The sequence below is a fragment of the Watersipora subatra genome, chromosome 4 (genome assembly GCF_963576615.1).
Source record: "Watersipora subatra chromosome 4, tzWatSuba1.1, whole genome shotgun sequence".
Taxonomy (NCBI): Eukaryota; Metazoa; Bryozoa; class Gymnolaemata; order Cheilostomatida; family Watersiporidae; genus Watersipora; species Watersipora subatra.
The window spans coordinates 57,200,433-57,221,568 of record NC_088711.1 but is presented as its reverse complement, the minus strand read 5'-3'; the positions used below and the strand labels follow the sequence as shown (position 1 = coordinate 57,221,568).

The 21,136-nt window shown below is 37.0% G+C and overlaps 2 protein-coding genes across 3 annotated transcripts; both read left to right on the top strand.

The window, feature by feature from the left end:
* The first annotated feature begins 79 nt into the window (after positions 1-79).
* Positions 80-3,828, top strand: LOC137393812 (dTTP/UTP pyrophosphatase-like). Of its 2 annotated transcripts, none has more exons than XM_068080516.1 (5): positions 80-251; positions 344-460; positions 648-790; positions 955-1,125; positions 2,721-3,828. In XM_068080516.1, the coding sequence occupies exons 1-5, from the start codon at positions 153-155 to the stop codon at positions 2,872-2,874; spliced, it is 684 nt and encodes a 227-aa protein (XP_067936617.1). In that variant the 5' UTR covers positions 80-152; the 3' UTR covers positions 2,875-3,828. The 2 variants fall into 2 exon arrangements, with proteins under 2 accessions (XP_067936617.1, XP_067936616.1); XM_068080515.1 differs by having other exon boundaries at positions 949-1,125.
* Positions 3,829-10,955: 7,127 nt separating this feature from the next.
* Positions 10,956-20,904, top strand: LOC137393458 (max-interacting protein 1-like). The gene is made up of 6 exons (XM_068080023.1): positions 10,956-11,161; positions 11,530-11,650; positions 11,772-11,801; positions 12,679-12,793; positions 14,547-14,745; positions 20,137-20,904. The coding sequence occupies exons 1-6, from the start codon at positions 11,101-11,103 to the stop codon at positions 20,250-20,252; spliced, it is 642 nt and encodes a 213-aa protein (XP_067936124.1). The 5' UTR covers positions 10,956-11,100; the 3' UTR covers positions 20,253-20,904.
* The last annotated feature ends 232 nt before the right edge of the window (positions 20,905-21,136 follow it).

The window sequence follows — 21,136 nt, the reverse complement described above, 5'->3', positions numbered from 1 at the left end:
ATATATTGCGAAAACTGGCGAGTCCAATATCTCACAAACTCATAACTCTTGGGTTATAACATTTTTTGGAAGTGGAATCTAGGCTGTGTAGAACACCTAACCTTTCTCTTCAACACCCAATTTCGGCAACATATTTTCTTATTTTTGGTCTCATGGCCAGTTTATTTTCTGTAGACAAAATTAGGCGGTTTTCGAACATTGTTCTTGCGAGTGGTTCGCCTCGTCGAAAGGAAATACTAGTTGAGAAAGGAGTAAGTATGGCTGCATCGTACCAATGTTATATTTACGCCCGTACAAGTATCATTTTACTATTCGTTGAACATTCACTCATAATTGTATTAAGGGCGTCAAAGACTTGGTCATTCGACAGTCGACGTACGAAGAGGAGAGTAAAGCTCTATTTGATCATTCTGACGTTTACAGCTACATTACTGGCATCGCTAAAGGCAAAGTTGAGCAAGTAAGCAGAACATCGTGTTGGAATGAACTATGCTTAATCATCAAACATTTTATCATTAATCTGATTTTATGAAGTTGTCACCGAATCGTTGTTACATTGACAAAACTTATACATGTATGTACTTTTAATGGGCAGTCCGTGATCATTTACTTTTGTTAATATTTTCTGGTCGCTACTATTACTTTAGGTTGCACGACTAGAGAAAGCAAAGGATGAGAATGAACAATATATGAATACTCTTTTCATTGGCGCGGATACAGTAGTTCTCCAAAATGAAAAGATATTCGAAAAACCTAAAGACAGGACAGATGCGGCATCTATGCTAAAAAGGTAGCATAATTCATTGTCTGCCAATTTTGCTCTATGCATTTTAAATTATGATATTCAAATAAAACAAAGTTGCAATTAAAATGTGTGGCAGGTATTATGTGCTGCATTCTTTGTCAATTTTAAGACATGAATAATTGATCTTTTAATATGCATTATAGTTTTAGAGATGCTTCTAAGCATCAAGTATGCAGCGGTGTTGTCCTGTTAGTTCCCAACCCTTCACCGGCATCTGAGGAAGAGTTTCTTTCCCACGTTTTCCATGAAACCACAGATGTCTTATTTGCTCCTATTGACGATGCTACAATAGAGAAATATCTTGATCTCAATGAGTGGATGTAAGGATTACTTGAGCTCTTATGGGGATGGGTGAGGTTCACTGATGCAAATGTCTCTTTTATTGTTTTTTTCTGTTGGATATGGGCTTGGGTGTAACTAATTTTTACAATCAAACATTGACATGTAAAGGTAATCCTTCACAATATTCGCTTTCTGTGTTAGGACAAATATTCTTGTGATAATGCATCTTATTTTCTTTAATTCGTTTCAAAGCCAATAAAAGCTGTGCTGAGTTGTCCAAATAATTACACATGTCAAAACAATTGCATTATATAAAATATAAAAAAGTTATGTATAAAATTAAACAGTATGTTAAAACAAGATTAATAAAGTAAAAATCGGCAAAAAGAGGCTTTAATTATTACGTCACGTTAAAGACAGTGAACATAGGCTGGGGAATGTATAGGTCTTCTCCAGTCTTTCAGTTGTCCAGACAACGTCTGAGGTCTGGATGATTGTCCGATGTGGTCATGTCTGTCTAAAGAATGACAACTTTGACCGATAAGTGGCTCCCACGACAGGCAATATGAACGTGAACGTTGTACTGTAAATTTCATTTGGTATTAAGTACTACTATAAACCCTTGAAGAGCAAGAGTTTTCCTCTCTGCGGAAAAAGTTAATTCCAAAAAAAATATCAATGATTTACGTTTGCTATTTTGGTTAACTCAAAAACAGTTTGTTTGGTAGTTATGAACCCACAACAAAAAAATGATCAGTAGAGAAATCTCGAAAAATTGTACTAATAATGATTTGATTACATGTAAATATCCACGAATTTTTTTGTTGTTACCAGGTATGTCATGGTTTTAGTGATGAGTGTGCCTGAGAAGGTCGATCGTCGGAATAATCGGAACTAAACAGGGATTCAAAGTCACAAAGGCCTAAATCCGGCCCATTGTTTTCAGATTCATCCATAATGTGGTTCACAACCAGATCTGAAGACTTTAAAATGTTTAGATGAGCTGTTAGAATGTTCTTAAGGAGCAGCGTACTAGCATAAGGAGATGCCATCGTTATGGCATCTCCTTATGGCATCTCCATCATGCCGTTATGGCATGTCAATGCTATTTTCTAACTCCAAAGTTTTTCCATTTTTCTTAAAACTTAAAAGCAACATATACCGGGGTATGTAATATATGTTGATCGAAATATGTATTAATTCTATCAGTCTATTATGCTTTGCTTAAAGTAGTACTTCATTTAACTCGGTCTGATATTTCGACGCATATGAAAAACTGATTTAATAAAACATGCCGTCCTCTGCGAGATTAATGTCAATCTGTCCGTGGGAGAGTACAAAATATAGGTGACACAAATGTTGCTACATCCATTAAAGGGTTAATCTATACCCTATTTCAGATATAACCATATTTTACTCATTTTTGTATACTGTGTATGCATATTGTAGCCTAGGAGTATGTGTGTGAGACAGTATACGCCGTTTAATGTACAGTATTGTAAGATGCTCAATTGTCAGTGTCTGGACATGGCCCAGTCTAGTCTGAAAGAGCGAGAGTTGTATGTACATGTAATGTTTGTTATTTTCTCATCCGTTGCCTCACTAAATATTAGATATTATTTACCCATTTCAGGGACAAAGCTGGTGGTTATGGCATACAGGCCCAAGGTGCTCAGTTGATCGAGAGTATTTCCGGAGACTATTACAACGTCATGGGTTTCCCACTCTGTCGATTCTGCAAGGAACTTAGGCTATTCATAGAATCATTGGAGCATCTATCAACTTAGTGAAGTTGAAGTAGTAGACACTATATGACTTGTCAATCTTATGTCCAACTATAAATATCAACTTGTATCAAAGGTGATTTCTAAATATTTTGAACATTGTGTTGATATTAGTATGTGTGTATACTTAGCTAGTTTCGTCTGATTTATCACAGGCTACTATTACCAATAGCTATATTCTTTTGCATTCTCACCATACAAACATGAGAGTTGACCTGTTTTTTCTACAACCACTTGAATTTAGGAGCAAAACGGCAACAACTAAAATCGTCATCTTTCCACAGACAATATAGACGAAACATTTTATTGCATCAATTGGAGATCTCAGTATTTTGCAAGTGATTTGGAATTAAACAAAATTAGCCCAATTAAAACGAAAAAGTACATTGGTGTAAATATGAGGTAACATCATTAACCCTTGTATTGTTCGCTATTTTTTATAACCTTTGACAACTGCATGAGGCCTTTCCACGTTTACCACATCATCAGAGCTTGTGGTTTCTAATTACCAATAGTTTTGACACATTATTTAGGGTGTTATGTAATTATTTACAGTATTCATTACCTTGATTAAACTGTGTAAAGCACTGTTATATCTGCGCATGTCCGTAAGCTATCTGATGCAGACTAAGTGAGTTATCTTCTCCATCACCGAAAAAACAATTTTTTCGTTGCAAGTCTACACTTTTGCACCATGTTGTTCATAAGTCAGCATTAGCAGGTGTAGGATTGGCTTACAGCTATTAATTGGCATCATTGATTGTGTTTTACAACAGCATTATCTACAGCTAATGTGCTTTTTAAATTCATATCGAGCAATTGTTTATTGCAATAGAATGGTTACCTGCATGGTTACTGAGCTTCTTATCATTTTTTACCATGTTAACCCTAGCACTATTGACAATTAGTATAATTTCATAATTTGGTAATTATGAAAATAAAATTTATATAGATAGGTACTGCGGCCACTCTTTGGGTGCCCTGGCAGGTGTATACTGCTCAGGCATCTCTGCGTAATGGCTGATACGAAATGGAACGTGTGATAATTTCTTATGAAATGGGAATAGTGATTCAAGATTCAGTAGGTATTTCTAAAGTGAGAACCAAATCTTTAATTTGTCAGATGTTTTATATATTATAATTATTGTTTATTCTAATATTATAATTAAATTGTGTAGCTAGAAATTATAATTTAAAAAACTTCATATAAAAGGCAAATGTCAAAATAATAAGTTAAGAACAGCAGACATTGAATAACAATGAATACTTGTCTGTTTTATAATGATTGTATCACCTTTTGTTTGCATCCACAATATCAAGTAGTGATCATTGCTATGATCATAGCTGTTAGTGTCTCTACTAGCAAACGAAGATACAACTTTTTGAACAAATTTTATAAATGAAAAGAACACTTCATCAATCTAAATGCTCTGTTTTATTCGCTATCATTATTCAAGCAGAAATATCATAATATCCTAAATTACAAGCATCAAGTATTTCATAATTCAAACTAACAGCTCGTTAGTTCGAATGTGACTTTAAATAACAGGTGTATTTCCAATTTCGTAAGATTACCAAGTGCTAAACGGGAAATGGCTCAGGTCAGTACTGTTAGTACTCACTCGTGAGTGGCAGAATGCATTGGCAGTTAATAAATAACTCGCTCTACTTTCTATACTGTAAAAAACTTAGAATAATGGAAATAATAGTCATTAAACTTATGCTCCCATTTACACAGAATCACAAAGCCCCAACTTCACAATTCTCATATGATAACCTGTGTTTTTTGAGTAAGCAAAGATAAAAACAACAGCTTTGGGTTAAAATAGAATCCATATATGAATATCAGATTACGATCTATTTAAACTTGATTTGAACAGCTGTTTTATCTTAATAGATTTCAATTTACCAAAACAGATACTGATTGTTCGCAAATGAGGGCAATTACGATTGGTGTCCCACAAGGATCAATTTTAGGACCCCTCTTATTTTTAATTTTTATAAATGACTTAGTAAATGCTGCACCTGCTTTGGATTGTATTTTATTCGCAGATGACACCAATATATTTTCAACAGATAATTCTAAACTCCAAGAGGAATTAAATATTATTAATGAATGGTGCCTATCAAACAGACTCATTTTAAACAACAGTAAAACATTTCAAGTAGTTTTCAAAAATCCGTCTAAAAACACTCAAAATTATAATCTAAGCCTTTCTTTAAACAATTCTCAACTACAAATCAAAGATTCGACTCAATTTTTAGGTATCACGCTAGACAACAACTTGACTTTTAAAAAACACATCCAAAGTCTCATCAAAAAACTTAATTACATATTACTAATATTTCGTTTCATTCGCCCCTACCTAGACAAATCAACCATGATCAATTTGTACTACAGTTTTTTCTATTCTCTTTTAATTTATGGAATCGAGTTTTGGGGCCACGGCAACAAAACTGATTTAAACAAACTTTTAATCATGCAAAAAAAGGCAATCAGAATAATACTCAATTTTAAACCAAATCAAACAGTTTCCAAAAATTTTAAAATTTTAAAAATAATGCCAATTGAAATTTTATTCCAGTATCGCCTGCTAATGTTTTTAACAAATTCTTTCCCCATGGAAGAGTTGCAAGATTTTATGATAGATCATTGTCAAGATACCCGTTTAAAAAGTAAAAATCAATTAAAGTTGAAAAAGTGTTTGTCTTCTAAGGGACAGAGATCGATATTTTTTAGTGCAATGAAATTATATAATAAATTTTTGAGTGATTGTGCGGGCTCTGCTCCGGGTCAGCTGAAGGCGAAGTTGGTAGAGCGCCTGTGGGCGTCCTGGGACTGTCCTTCCTGACTCTGGTGCTCCGGAGTGTGCGCTTATCGCTGATTCTGTTTCTTTTCCTACTGCTTGCTGGGGCTGCCTTGACTCTAGCCTCTGGCTATCTGGCATGTCCTATTGCTACTCTGTGTATTTTTTTACTCATATTGTCATGTTATTATTACGCAATAAAAATCAAATCAAATCAAAAAAATCTATGGCTAGACATTACCTAAATGTAATGAAACATAGCAATATGCACACTCATCAAAGCTTCAGAATCTGCAAATAGTCTAACAACAACAAACAACCACGTTTGAAGGTGTTATGACTAATACCAATATTTGCTAGTGCAAGGGTTATTGCTTGGACTACTACCACTATATACTCATCACAGTGTTTTTTTGTTTCCTACCGGTGGCCCTTAATAGGATTTTACTGATTTACAGCGCTTCCACGGCGTTTACATGTGAGCAGATAGTTATATGTGTTTGCTTTATGCATTGCAAGTAGAAAACTCATCTGAATAAATTTTACATAACCCGACTATATTCTTTAATGGAAAAATGGTATTATTTTGCTTTACTAGTCTCTTGTTCAGTAGCTAATGAATGTATGTAGCTGTAAATAAACTTTTTTTAAAAATGACATGTTAATTACAGAAATGTCAACTTGAACTATGTGAGGTTAGATAGTTTAACGGTTATGTCACAAGCTGTTTTGCACTTAACACAAATGGTTGCTTAATTAGTGTAGTTTTCAAGCTGAATACGTAAGCCATAGCAATGGCAACTAGAATTTTAAGAGGTTTTTAGTGTTCTTGTCTAAGCCTGGTGTTTCTCTAGATTCATTTATCCTGTCTGTCGAGACTTGAGAAAGTCTGAAACATGTGCTTTTTCATGTTTGGTTCAGTTTATAGGTAGATAGACTCCCGATATTGCTCTGGTTATTGCTCCACTGTGAAAAATAAGTAAGAACTTTTAGTTGTTAAAAGCCTACCGAGGCTTTTGTGACCAAGTCAAGAAACTTCTTATGATTTATATACTCGCTTATTCTTATAAAAAATAACAATTGTTGCAGGTATCAAGTTGAACCCAACTGTATTGGGTAGATTTGAATTTACAAGCAGCCATCTGGTGAGATACATATTTCATGCAAGCCTTTGTGTCACTCGCCAGCACGTAGCTTGTATACATTGGGCACTACCTTTAAATTTATTACTGATCACAAGCCTTTTCAGAAAATCTTACTTTAAACAAATACTTTGATTGAAACAGTAAAGTTTAAATTATTAATGTTATTTTAAAGTATAGAACAGATTATCAGAACTAAGTGTATTTAAAGACGAAGGAGGTGAGCTTACGAGTCTTACTTACGAGACATATACAGTTACTTGAAGTGGCTTGAGTGAAGACTTATACGGTTACTTAGTAGCGGAGTCATGAGCAAAGAATAGCTGGCGTGTCGCCTGCTTAGCACTAGCCATTAGCCTAAGAACTTGTAACAAATAAGAAATTATACCTCAAGTTATGAAGCCTGAAAATCTGGAAACAATGCTTTGATGCCATGAATTTCTTAAAAATGGACTTATTAGTTGTGATGGTGTTATTCTTATTGAAGACTCACACTCTGATTCAAAAATGGTTTAGAAAATGTTTTGAACTGAACCCTTGGAACTCACAGAGCAAAGTTAACATTAAAAATTGTTTGCATTTAAGGTTTAGTCGTTTGAAATTGATAAACAATGCAAATCTTGTGTCATCTATAACAAGGTGGTCATTAGTTACTGTATGCCAGAGTAAAATCAACTTCAGTAAGCTAAACTTGTTTAGTTTTATAAAAATTAAATACTGGCTGACACCGTAAATGCTGGTGTAAAAGTCAAAGATTTGACACAAAATTTCAAGCTTAAGAATTCATTCCCGACGTATACAGCGGTCACAATTTCTATGACACGAATTCTAGTAATGTTCAACTTCAAAAAACCATCGCAAATCAAAATTACATGATATAACATATAGGAATTATTCATAAAATAATAGTAATCTTACTCAACATGAGATGGATCAAACACAAAGTTCTGTTCTTCACCTTCAAATTGTCATCACAAAGATCCTCTTCTGGAATAATAATTTTTTTCTAATTTAATGATTTTTTCGTAGTATTTTCCTACGAGCCCGCGCTTTGATAATTCATTTGGCACATCTACTATCGTCGATCTATCTTTTTTTTGTGCATGAATCGTGATTCCTGACAGAAACCTGTCTTGCGACATAGCGTTTCTTTTGAATACATATTGTTATATGTATATGGTTTTCACAAAACTGTCTTCGCACAATATTTTTTTAATCGCTGTATAGCCGATTACACAAAAAAACCTGGGTGTTTCTGCAGATGATGAGGTTGATTATTTGATGCCCATTTCCTCAGCTACACATCACCCACCTCTGATGCCGGTTGACATATACTGATCAAGCGATTTGAGCCAAAGAAGGAGGGTTGACTTACATGGCAGGTAAAGCACTTACACGGCATTTACAGTACCCTAAATCATTTATAAATCAGAAGTAAATCACCAACTTGAAACAGTTAGTTTGTTGAGCATACATCACATGACACTATGTCTATGGTGTGCAGTACACCTAAAAAATCGCAAATACTATTCTAGCGACCAAACTCTTTGAAATGAGTGATGGTCCTGAAAAGTATCATGGGAGAGCAACTCCAAATGCATTAGTTTTGAATAGACTGATGAAAATACGGGGCGACCAAGCCGATATACATAGACAAAGAGCTTCTAGGACAGAGGTTGACATAAAAAAAATGACAGACACCATTTATTGAGATTTATAGAAATTCATACGCAATGAACAATCTTCAACAAATTAATTTTTGCTGTTCACATGTTAAAAGAATTCATTTATGTTAGTCTCAGAATAGCCTAAATATTGGTTGCTATTACTATTACAGTCATTTTAAGTAACATTTTTCGATTGTTGTGTTTACGTTTTCTCGAACTAAGATTTTGTACTTAGTCTTTTATAGTTATCAAGATGTCTCACTGTTTCTCAAGAGTACTATTCCCTACATAGTATATGTAAAATTTTATGGACGTTTTGGTAATGTTTAGATTATTGCACTGCAATGGCTAGTTGTCACTAAATAATTTTTATTGTTACAAATGTGAAAAGCTTTACAGTGTCTGTAACTAAAAAGACCATGTGATTGGTCAGTTTGAACCGTAGTTATTAATCTCTAGCTATTAATCTCTTATGTAATATAGATACTGCTGCAATCTTTTAGGCAAGTCAGCTTGTATTTTGCTCTTAAAAGAGACACCTGGTATTATTAATATAACAACATCGTTTATTCATTGGATAAATATTGTTTTTGATCGTTATTACAAGACTAGCACCAAGCTTGGACAAGATTGCAACAATAACTAGATAACTAAAAAGAGTTATTGTTTTTACAAAAGTTGAGTTATCTCATGTTGGTCTGTATCGCAGGCAGCGTTGAGTTCAGCGCACTCGGTTGATTTCAGCAGAGCACAAGTGAGTTAGTTTTAGCTCCCTCTTGCAGGTTGTATCCCCAGGGGGTTCACCCTTTTCTGTTCATCCCCAAGGGCTAGTCTGAGATGTTATAAAATGTACCCTTTCTACTGACTTACACATTAATAAAAAACTACCCCTTATCACTTCATCACTACAGATTATTTGCCCCCTATTTTGCTCATGAATATCCCCTTCAACTGCGTGGAACTCAATGAGACAGGTTTAGCCCCCTACCCACAGCACCAAACTAAATAAACATACCCTTTCTTATGAAAACACTCTAGAGTGTCTGGCCACCAAAAAACAACCATAAAACATGCTTTTTTCGTTGAGCCTTTGAAGATGAATAGAAAAGAGTGAACCCCCTGGAGTTGTATCGCAGGCAGCGTTTGGTTCAAACATGCAATTGGTTTCAGCGAAGCACAAGTGAGTCGGTTTTAGCTCCCTCCTGTTGGTTTCAACAGGTTGTATCGCAAGCAGTGTTAGGTTCAATAGAGCAAAATTAAATTGATTTCAGCCCCCTCCTGTTGGTTTCAGCAGGTTGTATTACAGACAGCATTAGATTTAGCTCACTCTGTTGGTCTCAGCAGTGCACAAATGAGTTGGTTTTCGCTTCCTCCTCTTAGTTTCAGCAGGTGTTATCTTCAGCAATATTGGGTACAGCACACTCTGCTGGGCAAAGCAGAGCACAAGTAAGTTGTTTTTACTTTCCTCCTGTCAGGTTCAGCAGGTTGTATCACAGGAAGCGTAAGGTCCAGCTCAGATACGCCAGAAGTAAGGGTTGTCTCCACCCTAATCCTACGAGTTTTCTTACAATGTTTCTTTTTGATTTTGTATTTAACTTGAAAAACATTTTATGTTATATAGCTTTGATTCGAAAGTACTCACTAGTTTAGTAATGCAGTACTGGAAGCTCGGAGCAATAAGTCTCAGATGAGATATTATATCATTATTAAGATATTATTAATTATCTTTGATACGCCATCTTCAGATCTTTTGTGGATCTTGCAGATTGTTACGGACTTGCGTACAGACTCGAACTAATAATATATGTACTTAATTTATTATTTTATTTTTTCAAAAACGATGCACAGTACATATATTTTAAACTTCAACTAGTTCGATTTTTTTAAAGTAGTGGTTATACTGTAATAATCTATATTACTGTAATAAAATTTTTTGTTAAAAAAACGACGCTGCAAATGCATTTTGCATTTACGTATACTTCTACAGTAGTTTGATCACTCGAGAACTCTCAGCTCAGTTACTAGTATTATGAAAAATGCGATGGTGCACAATTGGTTTTCGAAGTCCACAAAGAGCAGTTAGTCGTAAAATATGGAGCGTTATCTTAGACAAACGTTTTATGGAAATTGTAGAAACCTAGCTATTGGATTCAAAAAGTTTTGCTGAACTTTTAAAGTTGTCTTGTCTTTTCATAGCCCACGCGCGCACGTAATACGTAACTGACGAGTACGGCGTATCGCGAGATTTCATGTTAGGATGTATGCCAAACTATTCGCATGCCGACCGAATCAGCTGATATAAGAATTATCCCCGCCGCAGTAAGACACGTGTCTTGTGTTTTTAGATTGACGTCAATATCACATGGGTAGTGCAAGGCATTTGTTACATAGATTAGTATTGGATAGCTGCGAATTCCTATCAAGTTTTTTGCAGATGCCAGCCAATCGCGTGTGCTCTAATGTTTTCTAATGCCCTGATGAAGAGTCAGTGGGAGAGAGGAGTGCTCGGAATCTGGCTGGCCATTTTTTGACCAATTTAAATATCTATATTTAATCTTCTATAACTTATTCTTTTGTACAATTTATATATCTTAACGTATTTGACTTCTAATAATGAGCATAGGTATAGCCCAAATACTTCAAGCAGCCGAGTATTTAGACCGGAGAGAACGAGGTGAGAACATGGGTTATACCTTTTGTGTCTTGTAACTATGCTTCGGTTTTCGGATAAGTATCTGTTTTTACATGCTGTTTTCTGCGAACCTGTTGGGATGCTCTGGGAAATTTTTATGATCGATTGAGCAAAAACTTCTAAGCATATTTCTTTGAAGTGACCTCATAATTCGCTCGATTTTTGGTTGCTGAAGTCAGATGAATCGGTCATTGCTCGCTGAAGATACATCATGATTTTGTTGGTGCAGGTGTTTTGTGCGAACTTGTGTGTTTAATTCTTTGTTTGAGCTGATGCATTTTGAGCGTAATTGGTCAAGATTCTGCTTTTGTCCAAAAAATACCTGCAGCTTATTCTGTCTATTTTCTTAGAAGCGGAACATGGTTATGCATGCCCACTACCTATACCCGAAGAACACCTGGAACGAACCAAGCCAAACATTAAACCTACATCTAATAATTCTAGCAATCACAAAAAACATCAGGGAAACAGGTGTGTGTGTGCGCGCGCTCATCTTTTTCGCTTAACTTTGAACATCAATGAAGTTAATCTTGTTTCCATGTTCTAAAGCGATTTACTCTTTTATGCTGTATTATTATTAATTCTATTTTAGAACTACTCACAACGAATTAGAGAAAAACAGGTACGTATCTCTCCATTGATTGTATTAATCCAGCATATTAGACAAAGTCGAGGACAACTCATGGTTTGCAGTAGCATAAGTCATGACTAAGATGCTTTGTATTTGTATTTCCACTTAATATATAACAACACGATTTCTATAGCTTGTCCCCATCAACGCTATTTTTTGCAACAAACTGAGAATATTATCTCATTTGAATACAAGATGCTACCAAACTTACATGGCATCTTTTTAGCAAATGTGGTTTAAGGACTTCCCCTCAATACACTCACATGATTGATGCTTGCTTTGGCCACCTGCGTTAGTAATAGTTGCAACAGTCATGAGCCTTTGAATAATTGGTTGACATAATTTGCATGCTGCTATGCATTATGTATCGCTCTATTTCCTGTACTCGCTAGGGAGTGGTCATGCATTAACCCATGGCCTGCAATCTGCCATCTACATGTAACAGTAGGCGATTTCTATTCCTGATTGACTGATGGCTGTGCAGATTTTCTGACCAGAATTGTGCCGACTAGTCCTTTGCAAGTAGTCAGTAAACGCTAGTAGTGTTCTTCTATAGATGCGATGATAATTAAATGAGTTGAATGGGTGTAGCCGAAAGGCTTGCGTAGCCACGAAAGGCTTGCGTAGCCACGGCCATCTTGTGGTTGATGTTGAGGTATGACAGCTGATGGAGAAAATAATGATCGATTTTGTTCTTGTTGTGAGAACTAGCGAGTATCAATTAGCCAAGGGCAGTACTCAGTTGTAGTACCAGACAGGGCTCCTCAAAACTCACGGATTAAGTTAATTAGGCTATTTCTTTGCGTACCGGTGATAAATACCTGAGTTTAACATCTTTTGTTCTAAATCTTAATTATCCGCCTTGTAGGAGAGCCCATCTGCGATTTTGCCTGGAAAAATTGAAAGACATGGTACCTCTTGGCTCTGACTCGACGAAGCATACAACTTTGGGACTGCTTACGAAGGCAAAGGCATTCATTAGGGTAAGACTAGACTGGTCTGTACAATAATGGGTGTGTACAAACTGGTCAATGAAGTCTTACCTTTTTATTCAACAAATAACTAGTATACTTTCATCCAGGTAAGTATTATTTGGGAAACTGACAGCATTCATGTTCCGATTTATCACAAGAACCGGATAGTTTTGAAAAGAGATTGCGAGACATGCCTCCTTATCAGATGCATTAGCCCCTGGGCAAGCTGCCTTTTGTACTAGTGCCAGTTGACAACCAGATATCAGTGATTCATTCTTTTTTAAAGTAACTGGCTAAATTCCAAGCGTTAACTGACCGCAGATCAGAAATGGAGCTGCAAAGCTCAAATTAATCACAAATATTGACAGGCGTAGTAATAGTTTTGAAAAAATAGGTTATCATGGTGGCAGTGAGGCGTATACTAGTTACAGTGGAAGCATTTAAGCGAGAATGCTGTGCCATGCTTCTCTACTAGCTGCCCTTTGTACAATTTCATCCTTGGTGTGGCGGGCAAATTGAGCACAATGCACTACTAATAATTATTTGTTTGATTATTTTTTGTGTATATTGACACTGAATAAAAAATCAATTGTGTTTTTATCATCAGGCGTACTTAGGCGTCATGTGAATGGCTTTCCTTTGTATTAATGTTGTGTTTGGGAAGGTTTGGCCATGTGGTATGGATCTTCAACAGAATCCGTTATTGTCAACGCTTTTTTCGTAAGAAAATGAACAAAGGTAGTTGGGTTATCTACACCTTGTAATATTTATCTTCTGGAGAGGGAATCAGTCTTTCGCGCAAAGTCTTGGACTCGCCACATGTTGCTTGTAAATGCTGCTGGCTGCAAGTGCGTTGCCATCCAGACAAACATAAAAAACGCTTGCCTGCATTAGATTCCTGGTCTAATCGTCGCAACTTAACTCTTTGGATGATGCCTATAAAAAGCATTAAGAGCTTTAACTTTAGAGCCCGTGTTTTTATAATGGCGTTATTGACCTACTTGCGAGGAAGTTTGAAAGTATCACTTGTCTCTTGTTAAAATATTAATAAACTGAAGGATTGTTTAATTAGATTAGTGTTTGAGTAGAGTATTGATCTAATGAAGCAGCTACACTGTTGATGAAATTGACCAGTGAACTCGCAACAATCTCATCAAAGAAGCATTCAATTTTTCCATTTAGTCTTGAACTCAATTATGACGCTTTGAGACAGCCGCTTGTGTCTTCATCGCATTTTGTTACCGTTTCGTTTTACATGACAATGTTTTACATTCCGTTACTAATGAAATGCTACATGGATGAGCGCTCATTGCTCATGTTCGTGAGTGATTTGGCTAGTGTCATTGAAGCAATGATTGTTTAGTCACACTAAATCTCCTAAGACTGGAGATATTAACTGATGTTCTCGTAGATAATAGCAAATTATCATAAAATTTTAATTTAATGGGTTAGTTTATTTAGTTGCACTCCCAATGGCCTCTCTCCTGCTAGTAGAGGGTATTGACCTTGTGCTAAGCTGGCCCTGCAAAAATGTTGCTTGTCCATTTATTGCTAGTAATTGTTAGTAATTGTTCATAATTAGGGTGGACTCAAGTAACCCTGCGAATTCTTATCTTTCGTGAAATTGCCTTTTATCTAGATTTTCGGTATCGTATTCATCTTCTCCAACGGTATCAAATGATTCTACAAATGATTGTGTCGTATCTACAAATATCACATTTTTTGCTGAACCTCTTATATTGTGTCTTTTTTTCATTTGCAGGCGCTTGAAGAAAAGGAGAAGAAGCAGTGCATGATAAAAGACAACCTGAGTAGAGAACATCGCTACCTCAAAAGGCGTCTCGATTCGCTCAAACACTTGCGGGCGTACAGGAACTCGCGAGCGGAACGAACTATCAGTGAATGCTCAAGCTCTACCCTTTCCAATTCCTCTACCTCTTCGATCTCTACTGAGGAACAAGGTAACTGCAATTGTTCGAAGAGACCTTGTGACAGTGTCTTTTTTGTTACCTCGTTTGTCATACCCAACTCTGTCGTTGTTTATCTCTCTACATCTCTTCATTTGCGTCTTACAGCTTTTTCGAAGGTTCTTAGATCAAAAGTCAGCTATTGGAAACAATTCAATGGCTTATTAATGCGAAACGCATCCTTTCTTATGACCAACTATAGTTACTATACTCTCTATGCAACTCGAAACCTCAGAGAAAATAATTTGGGTGTCAAAAGTTTTAAAAATACTTTCATACCACCAGCTTTTTTATCTATGAACAACAAGTATGAACTTTTAATATTGACTGTAGACAGGATTCATAGGCTTGGGACAATCAGTCATCTGTCATCAAAATAGCTGTCAATTATCTTTTTGGGGTCTGCTGTGGAGGCCGTTTACAACCCCTGTTATTATACCATAGTTTGCTATCATAATTGAAGTTATTCATCATTGTGTTGTTTAAAAGATAGTTTTAAATTGATGCTATCATTAGTGGAACATGCGAATTTCGTTTTGGAGTTGTGGATTTCTTGCCAGAAGAGAGACTCTATTACTTGCAATTTTACTACAATAGCTTGCCTTGGTCAGCCCAGAACAAGTTATGAAGTGAACTATCACTTGCGATTAGCAACAGGTAGTCTGGCACCAAAGACTCACCACACTTTAGGCCTGACTAGTGTTTATTGAGCTCTGATGATCTGCAACTGTCCATTCCTGACTGACCAGTGCAGGCTGAATGACTTATTGACGAGATGAACAGCAGGGAGTAGGTAATTAGGCTTCCGTTGGCTCACCAAAAGGCTGTTTTTTGTGCTTTTATGAACCCCTTGTTCTCTCCGTTGTTTTCTCTGCTCGTGAACTTTCACAGGAAAGCGATGTGGTTTGGCAAGGGAATTTTAAACAAATATGTAGTATTATGAGTGACTATTAGCAGCCATAGCTCATCCTTGATTTCCAATGCAAATGGAGTGCTCCTAGCCAGCTTTTGCCTGCCATTTTTAGAGCATCATCTTGTCTAGGAAAGTTTTTTCACTGCCATGTGTCATGCTGACCGAATAAATCCCGGATAAAGAATGGAACGTACGATTCAAGTTTAGGCTTGTTTATCAGGTTTCTATTGTATAATCGGTGATGTATCATCGTGGATAGTTATGCTGGAAGCTTCCATGATGTTGTGGGATTTCCAAGACAAGCTTTCCTACTTGCTGTTAGGCTAGCAGTTTCTTTTTGCCGCTGGTCTTTGAGGAATATTAATGTCGGTTGGAATGATTACTTTATGAAAGAGCTTTTGAGTAGTGTGGAACTAAACTAAATACGTGATTGCTTGGGCTAATAGTGTGGAGACACAACGCGATATTCTACACAAATGTGTTAAGTACTTGCATCATCACTTAAATCAGCATTCTTTTGCGTATTAGCTTACTCTGTTATCGCCCTTGCACACATGTTTGTTGTTTCAAGTTATCAAAATTATTAAAAACAAGCTTTTTCAGTAATTCATTTTATTACTTGCTAGAAAATGAAACACGATAAAACAGTCCTCTGAGTTTGTTATATACCGTCAGCCAATATACCTAAAATTATTGTGGGTCCTCTCAGCCAACAGGAAAGGGTGCATTAAGCATCGGCACAGACTATCTTGTATTGACATGGTGTCCAAACTCCAACCTGTGTTGCCAGTTTCAAAGTGTCTTGATGTCTAGAGGCCACCAACATATATTCTAGAGCTAGAAAAAGACAAGTGAGGGTCTTAAACTCGAGTCACCTTTGAATAAACTATGATACAGACTTTCCCTTCATGCCTTGTGTTAATTGAATGCTGATGTTTGATAAAGATTTGTGTTGTGTTATTTCTTGCGCCAAGTAAGCCAATCTACCGATTTTTTGACTAGCTATGATAATCATAAAGATCCTGTTGCTGGGCATCAAATATTAACATATCTCTCTAGTAATTACTCTGGGACGAGCCAATTTCAAAGCAGCTGTAGGTTACAACTGTGTGAACTCAAATTACAGAAGAATCTTGGCCTGTCAAAATACTAGGCATCAGAGACCCTGAGTAATGGGGCCTCCTGTGACACCACAACATTTCAGAATCGTTTCTTTTAATAAAACATGTGCTAATGCTCAATGATCGTCCCTGTACAATGCATTAACTTGCGTGTCCCATACCTTAGCAATAAATACCACGTGTCAACCATGTGTGTGATCAGAGCTGCTCCCTAATCGTAGGAGTTTCACCTGTAAAGTACTTGCCGTATTGGATAGACGATTAGCTAATGTATTGAATGTATGTAGGACGGCTTAGCGTGCGCAGATTGTCCGTGATAGGGCTACAGGCGTGACCTATGTCCTATTGTTCAAGGGTAATAGAAACTGGCTATCCTTCCCATACGCAAGGCTTGCCCTTTTCACCTTCCCAACCAACCGCAGAATGTAAAGGCAGATACCAGGCATTGGCTTCGCTAAATCTCTGCATTGCATGCGGGTAATTCTTGCCAGGCTGGACTAGTGACTCCATTCCAACCATTTGAAGTATCCCAAATAGTTTCACAGGCGGTGTGATGAAAGCCAGGTGTAAAACAAATATTCTTGTTTTCCACACACATTCGCACCAAAAGTCAAAGTTGAGAAAGAGGGGGGTCTGATCTATTTAGAAGTGCAGGTTTGCCACAAAGAATTTTAATGAAATGACACATTTTTTATAAGACGTGAGCCATCATTGAACAGCTGTCTGCCGTGCTCATCACCATGGCAGTCTGATAGCATCCATGGCACTATGATAGCGTCGCCTTTCCTCTCAAGAATCACTATTAACTGTCGCAATATTTCTTCATAGCTACCAATGCTTCATGACTGTCATCACGTGCCAGCTCAGCTCACAATCAGCTATGTGTTACATGCCTAACCGGCTTGGTCATTTATTTGCCTCTCACGTACACTGGTTCTCGCTTGACCTGTTCTTGTCGATGTAATATCTTATCTCGTGGTATTAACTCGTTATAGCACTTTTGCACTGAAAAAATTTTTTACAGTTGATTTGTGCTCGCTCTTTCATGCAAGCACGGCTTTGACTTAAGCGTCAGGCAGCTAGTGACCATATGTGCCACTAGTAGATGTTGGTCTACTTTCTGAGCAACCCTACAATCGCGAATCATCCGTTAATAAAATCTCATGTGTAAACAAATATAGCAGATTGTTTTTCAGCTGTACGTTACATATTCATCTTTCATTTGTTAGTGTTATCACATGACTATTGTCAATGACACATCTGTTTGCTCACTTTAATAATAAAATTCAAGTAGAAACATAGTGAGATTTGCTTGTTACTACCAGTAGCTGCTCCATAAAGGCCAGTTTACACTATATCGCCGTTTGTCAGGGTTTCCCTTTCGGCGTCCATCGTCAATTATGTGAACCGTGAATTGATGGCATTGACGAAGCATCACGGACACGTCTAGCCTGTCTTGACAAACTGTTGTTTTTGCGGAGTTGTCCCCCGTCGCGCGGGCGAGCAACACAACAGCTTGTCACAAGACGTACTGCACCTGATGCATCAGCTGCACTTATAGGGAGTTGTTCTCTTCCATCTATGCGGCTTTGTTGCGATGTTATGTCGGTCGCTCCGTTGGTAATCGTAACGGATTTCGCGCAAAAATTTTTGTAGAAAAAAATAAGATTACAACGTTTAACCAGCGACCAGTCTCTGCGGTAAACTTTAGTAGAACTTGAGAACTTAAGCAACAACAGCGACCAAACATGTCGTTATTTGTGCGCTCAGTCAGTTTAATTTCTATTTTTGTATCAGTCAGTTTTATTTGTTCTTATGGATTTTATTTTCAATTTATTTTATTCTCAAGTTCTACTAAAGTTTACAACAGAGTTGTAAACAACCAACAGTCTTTGGTTAAACGTTGTAATCTTATTTTTTTCTACATAAATTTTTGCACGAAATCAGTTCTGATTACCAATGGAGCAACTGACATAACATCGCAACCAAGCCGCATAGATGGAAGAGAACAACTCCTTATAAATGCAATTGATGCATCAGGTGCAGTACGACTTGTGATAAGCTGTTGTTGCTCGCTCGCGCGACGGGGGACAACTTCGCAAAAACAACAGTTTGTCGAGACAGGCTAGGACACGTCGAGAAAGTTTACAGCTGTCAAACTTTCCCGATATTTCGCCGAGCCTTTCAAATGTGAACCATTTCGGTGATAGTAATTTCTCGGTCGCGGATCGAGTGATTTATTCATATCCGTTTATGATAGCTGTTGCGGGACTAGTTTTTGATTTTAGCACACAAAAACAACGAAGTTTCTTCTTGAAAATTTAAAAAGATAAATGAAAACACTACGTCACGGAATATTTCCTGATCCAAACGCGGATGGGTTTGTGATAGTGTGAACATGGCTATCATCGATGATCACCGAAGTATTGTGGCATTAACCCCGAGATACGGCGATATAGTCTGAACCAGCCTTTAGTGATTCTCTTGGCTAATGGCATATGTAGAAAAGTCATTGATGAAAGTAGGTGAATGGTAGGCTAATTTGCTTCGCCATTGACGCATGAGCATTTTGTTTCATTAGCTGTGTTCTCATTCAGATCAGGTACCTTGATAGAGCATTTGTGTGATAGTGCACCGGACCTGCAAGGCAAATTATTTTGCTGATGGTTAGTTGATATACAGTCCAGGCATAACTATTGTTGACATAACAGTTGAGCGTCAAGAGGCAGATTTTAGCCTATAACGCAAGATAAAAACATGTATTGGCAGCATATACTATAGTTATTACGTTTTACTGGGAAATAATTTTGGTGCCCGCTGTCAGTTAGAGTTCATTAAATTGCCATGGCAGCATGATTTCATTTACACTTCAGTCTAGAAGCTGGGGTGTCATGAGGGTGTATGCTGGCTCATCTCCATTAGTCTATTAACTGAACATTTGTTGGCATAAAAAGCCAGAAAGTCATAGTGTGATTTTGTCTTTCTTTTCTATTGAGCCTTTGATTTCGTTGGACTCCCTCCTCTTTCCCCAGCCAGTCATTCTCGTTACAGCAGTCGTTAGACTTTGTGGTGATCATTGAAGAAAATTTGTGAAGAAGTATTTCACTCCATGTGCTCAGTCATTTGTCTACTGTTCATGTTCAAAAACCTGTATTGCACGCTGTGCGAACCTCTTGACCCTTTTGTTCATTATTGATCTGAATTTCTAGACTAGTTTTACTGAGTTGCATTGATCATTGACTTGCAGATTAGCGCCTGCGTTTCCTGGTAACAATAATCATTCTATGGCCTTCTCTTCAAGAGCTGGAGAGGACTGTCCTTATTATATCCACACATTTCTTGTTTCTGTAGATGAAGTGGATGTGATCGGATCAAATGATGACAGCGATGACCATCAGTCATCCGTTGGCAGCGATGGAGGTATGATTGTTACTACCAAGAAGTTATCCCTCATGGACTCTCTTTAGAGCAACCGTGAATGCATTTGATTCACACCACAGGATCTCCATTATTCAACTCTTTATATGCTCTTGTGACAAGAAAAGAATTCTATTGCACTTTCCCCAGATTATGTTCTATAGAGGTTTTTGCACCATAAATACCCTGTTAACCAAAAAAAATGTTTAAAAAAAAAGTATCTGTGATATATCGCTATTGATCTGCTGCATGGATCAACTTTTCCAGATTAAGATGCTGGTTGACATTTAAAAAAGATTTTATTCATTGATTCCTTGTTGGAGTTCTAAAAAACTCGGTGCCTGAGTGGCAGTTTCAAGTGGTTTGGGTTGCACAAACTAGTTTTCCAGGCTAAGGAGTGCCATTTCTGTGGTAGCCAGGCCTTGCATGTTGTACATAGCATGTTGCCCATCCTGTTTACATTAGATCCTTGCATCGCATGCGCCCACTCAATCTAATGTGTATCCAGTTTTATTTAATATTTATTGTGAATCGTTAGCTATTATTATTTTTATGCTTAGCGAGATCATGTGGACAATAGTAGCGCCATTTATATCTGGCTTATATCTGGCGGAAGTTGATTGTCCATTAAGTAACATAGTGTTATGTTTTAGCTATTTTCTTGTCACTGATTTTAAATAGAATAAAGGAGCACATCTGTCACTCTTCCTTTGTGGTTACTCTTTCCTCCTTCGCAATTGATGTGCTCATAGTCTTGCACTTATTACAAATCCACCACAAACGCAGTAGGAAAGTCTACTTGTTTACAAGGATTATGGTAATTTCCAAGGATGAAATTCATTTTTATAAACACTGCGTCATAACGGGCTATAGCCGATTTGTTATATAGCTCACTGGGCTACTATTGTTATCCACATACAGTCTACAGACAGGA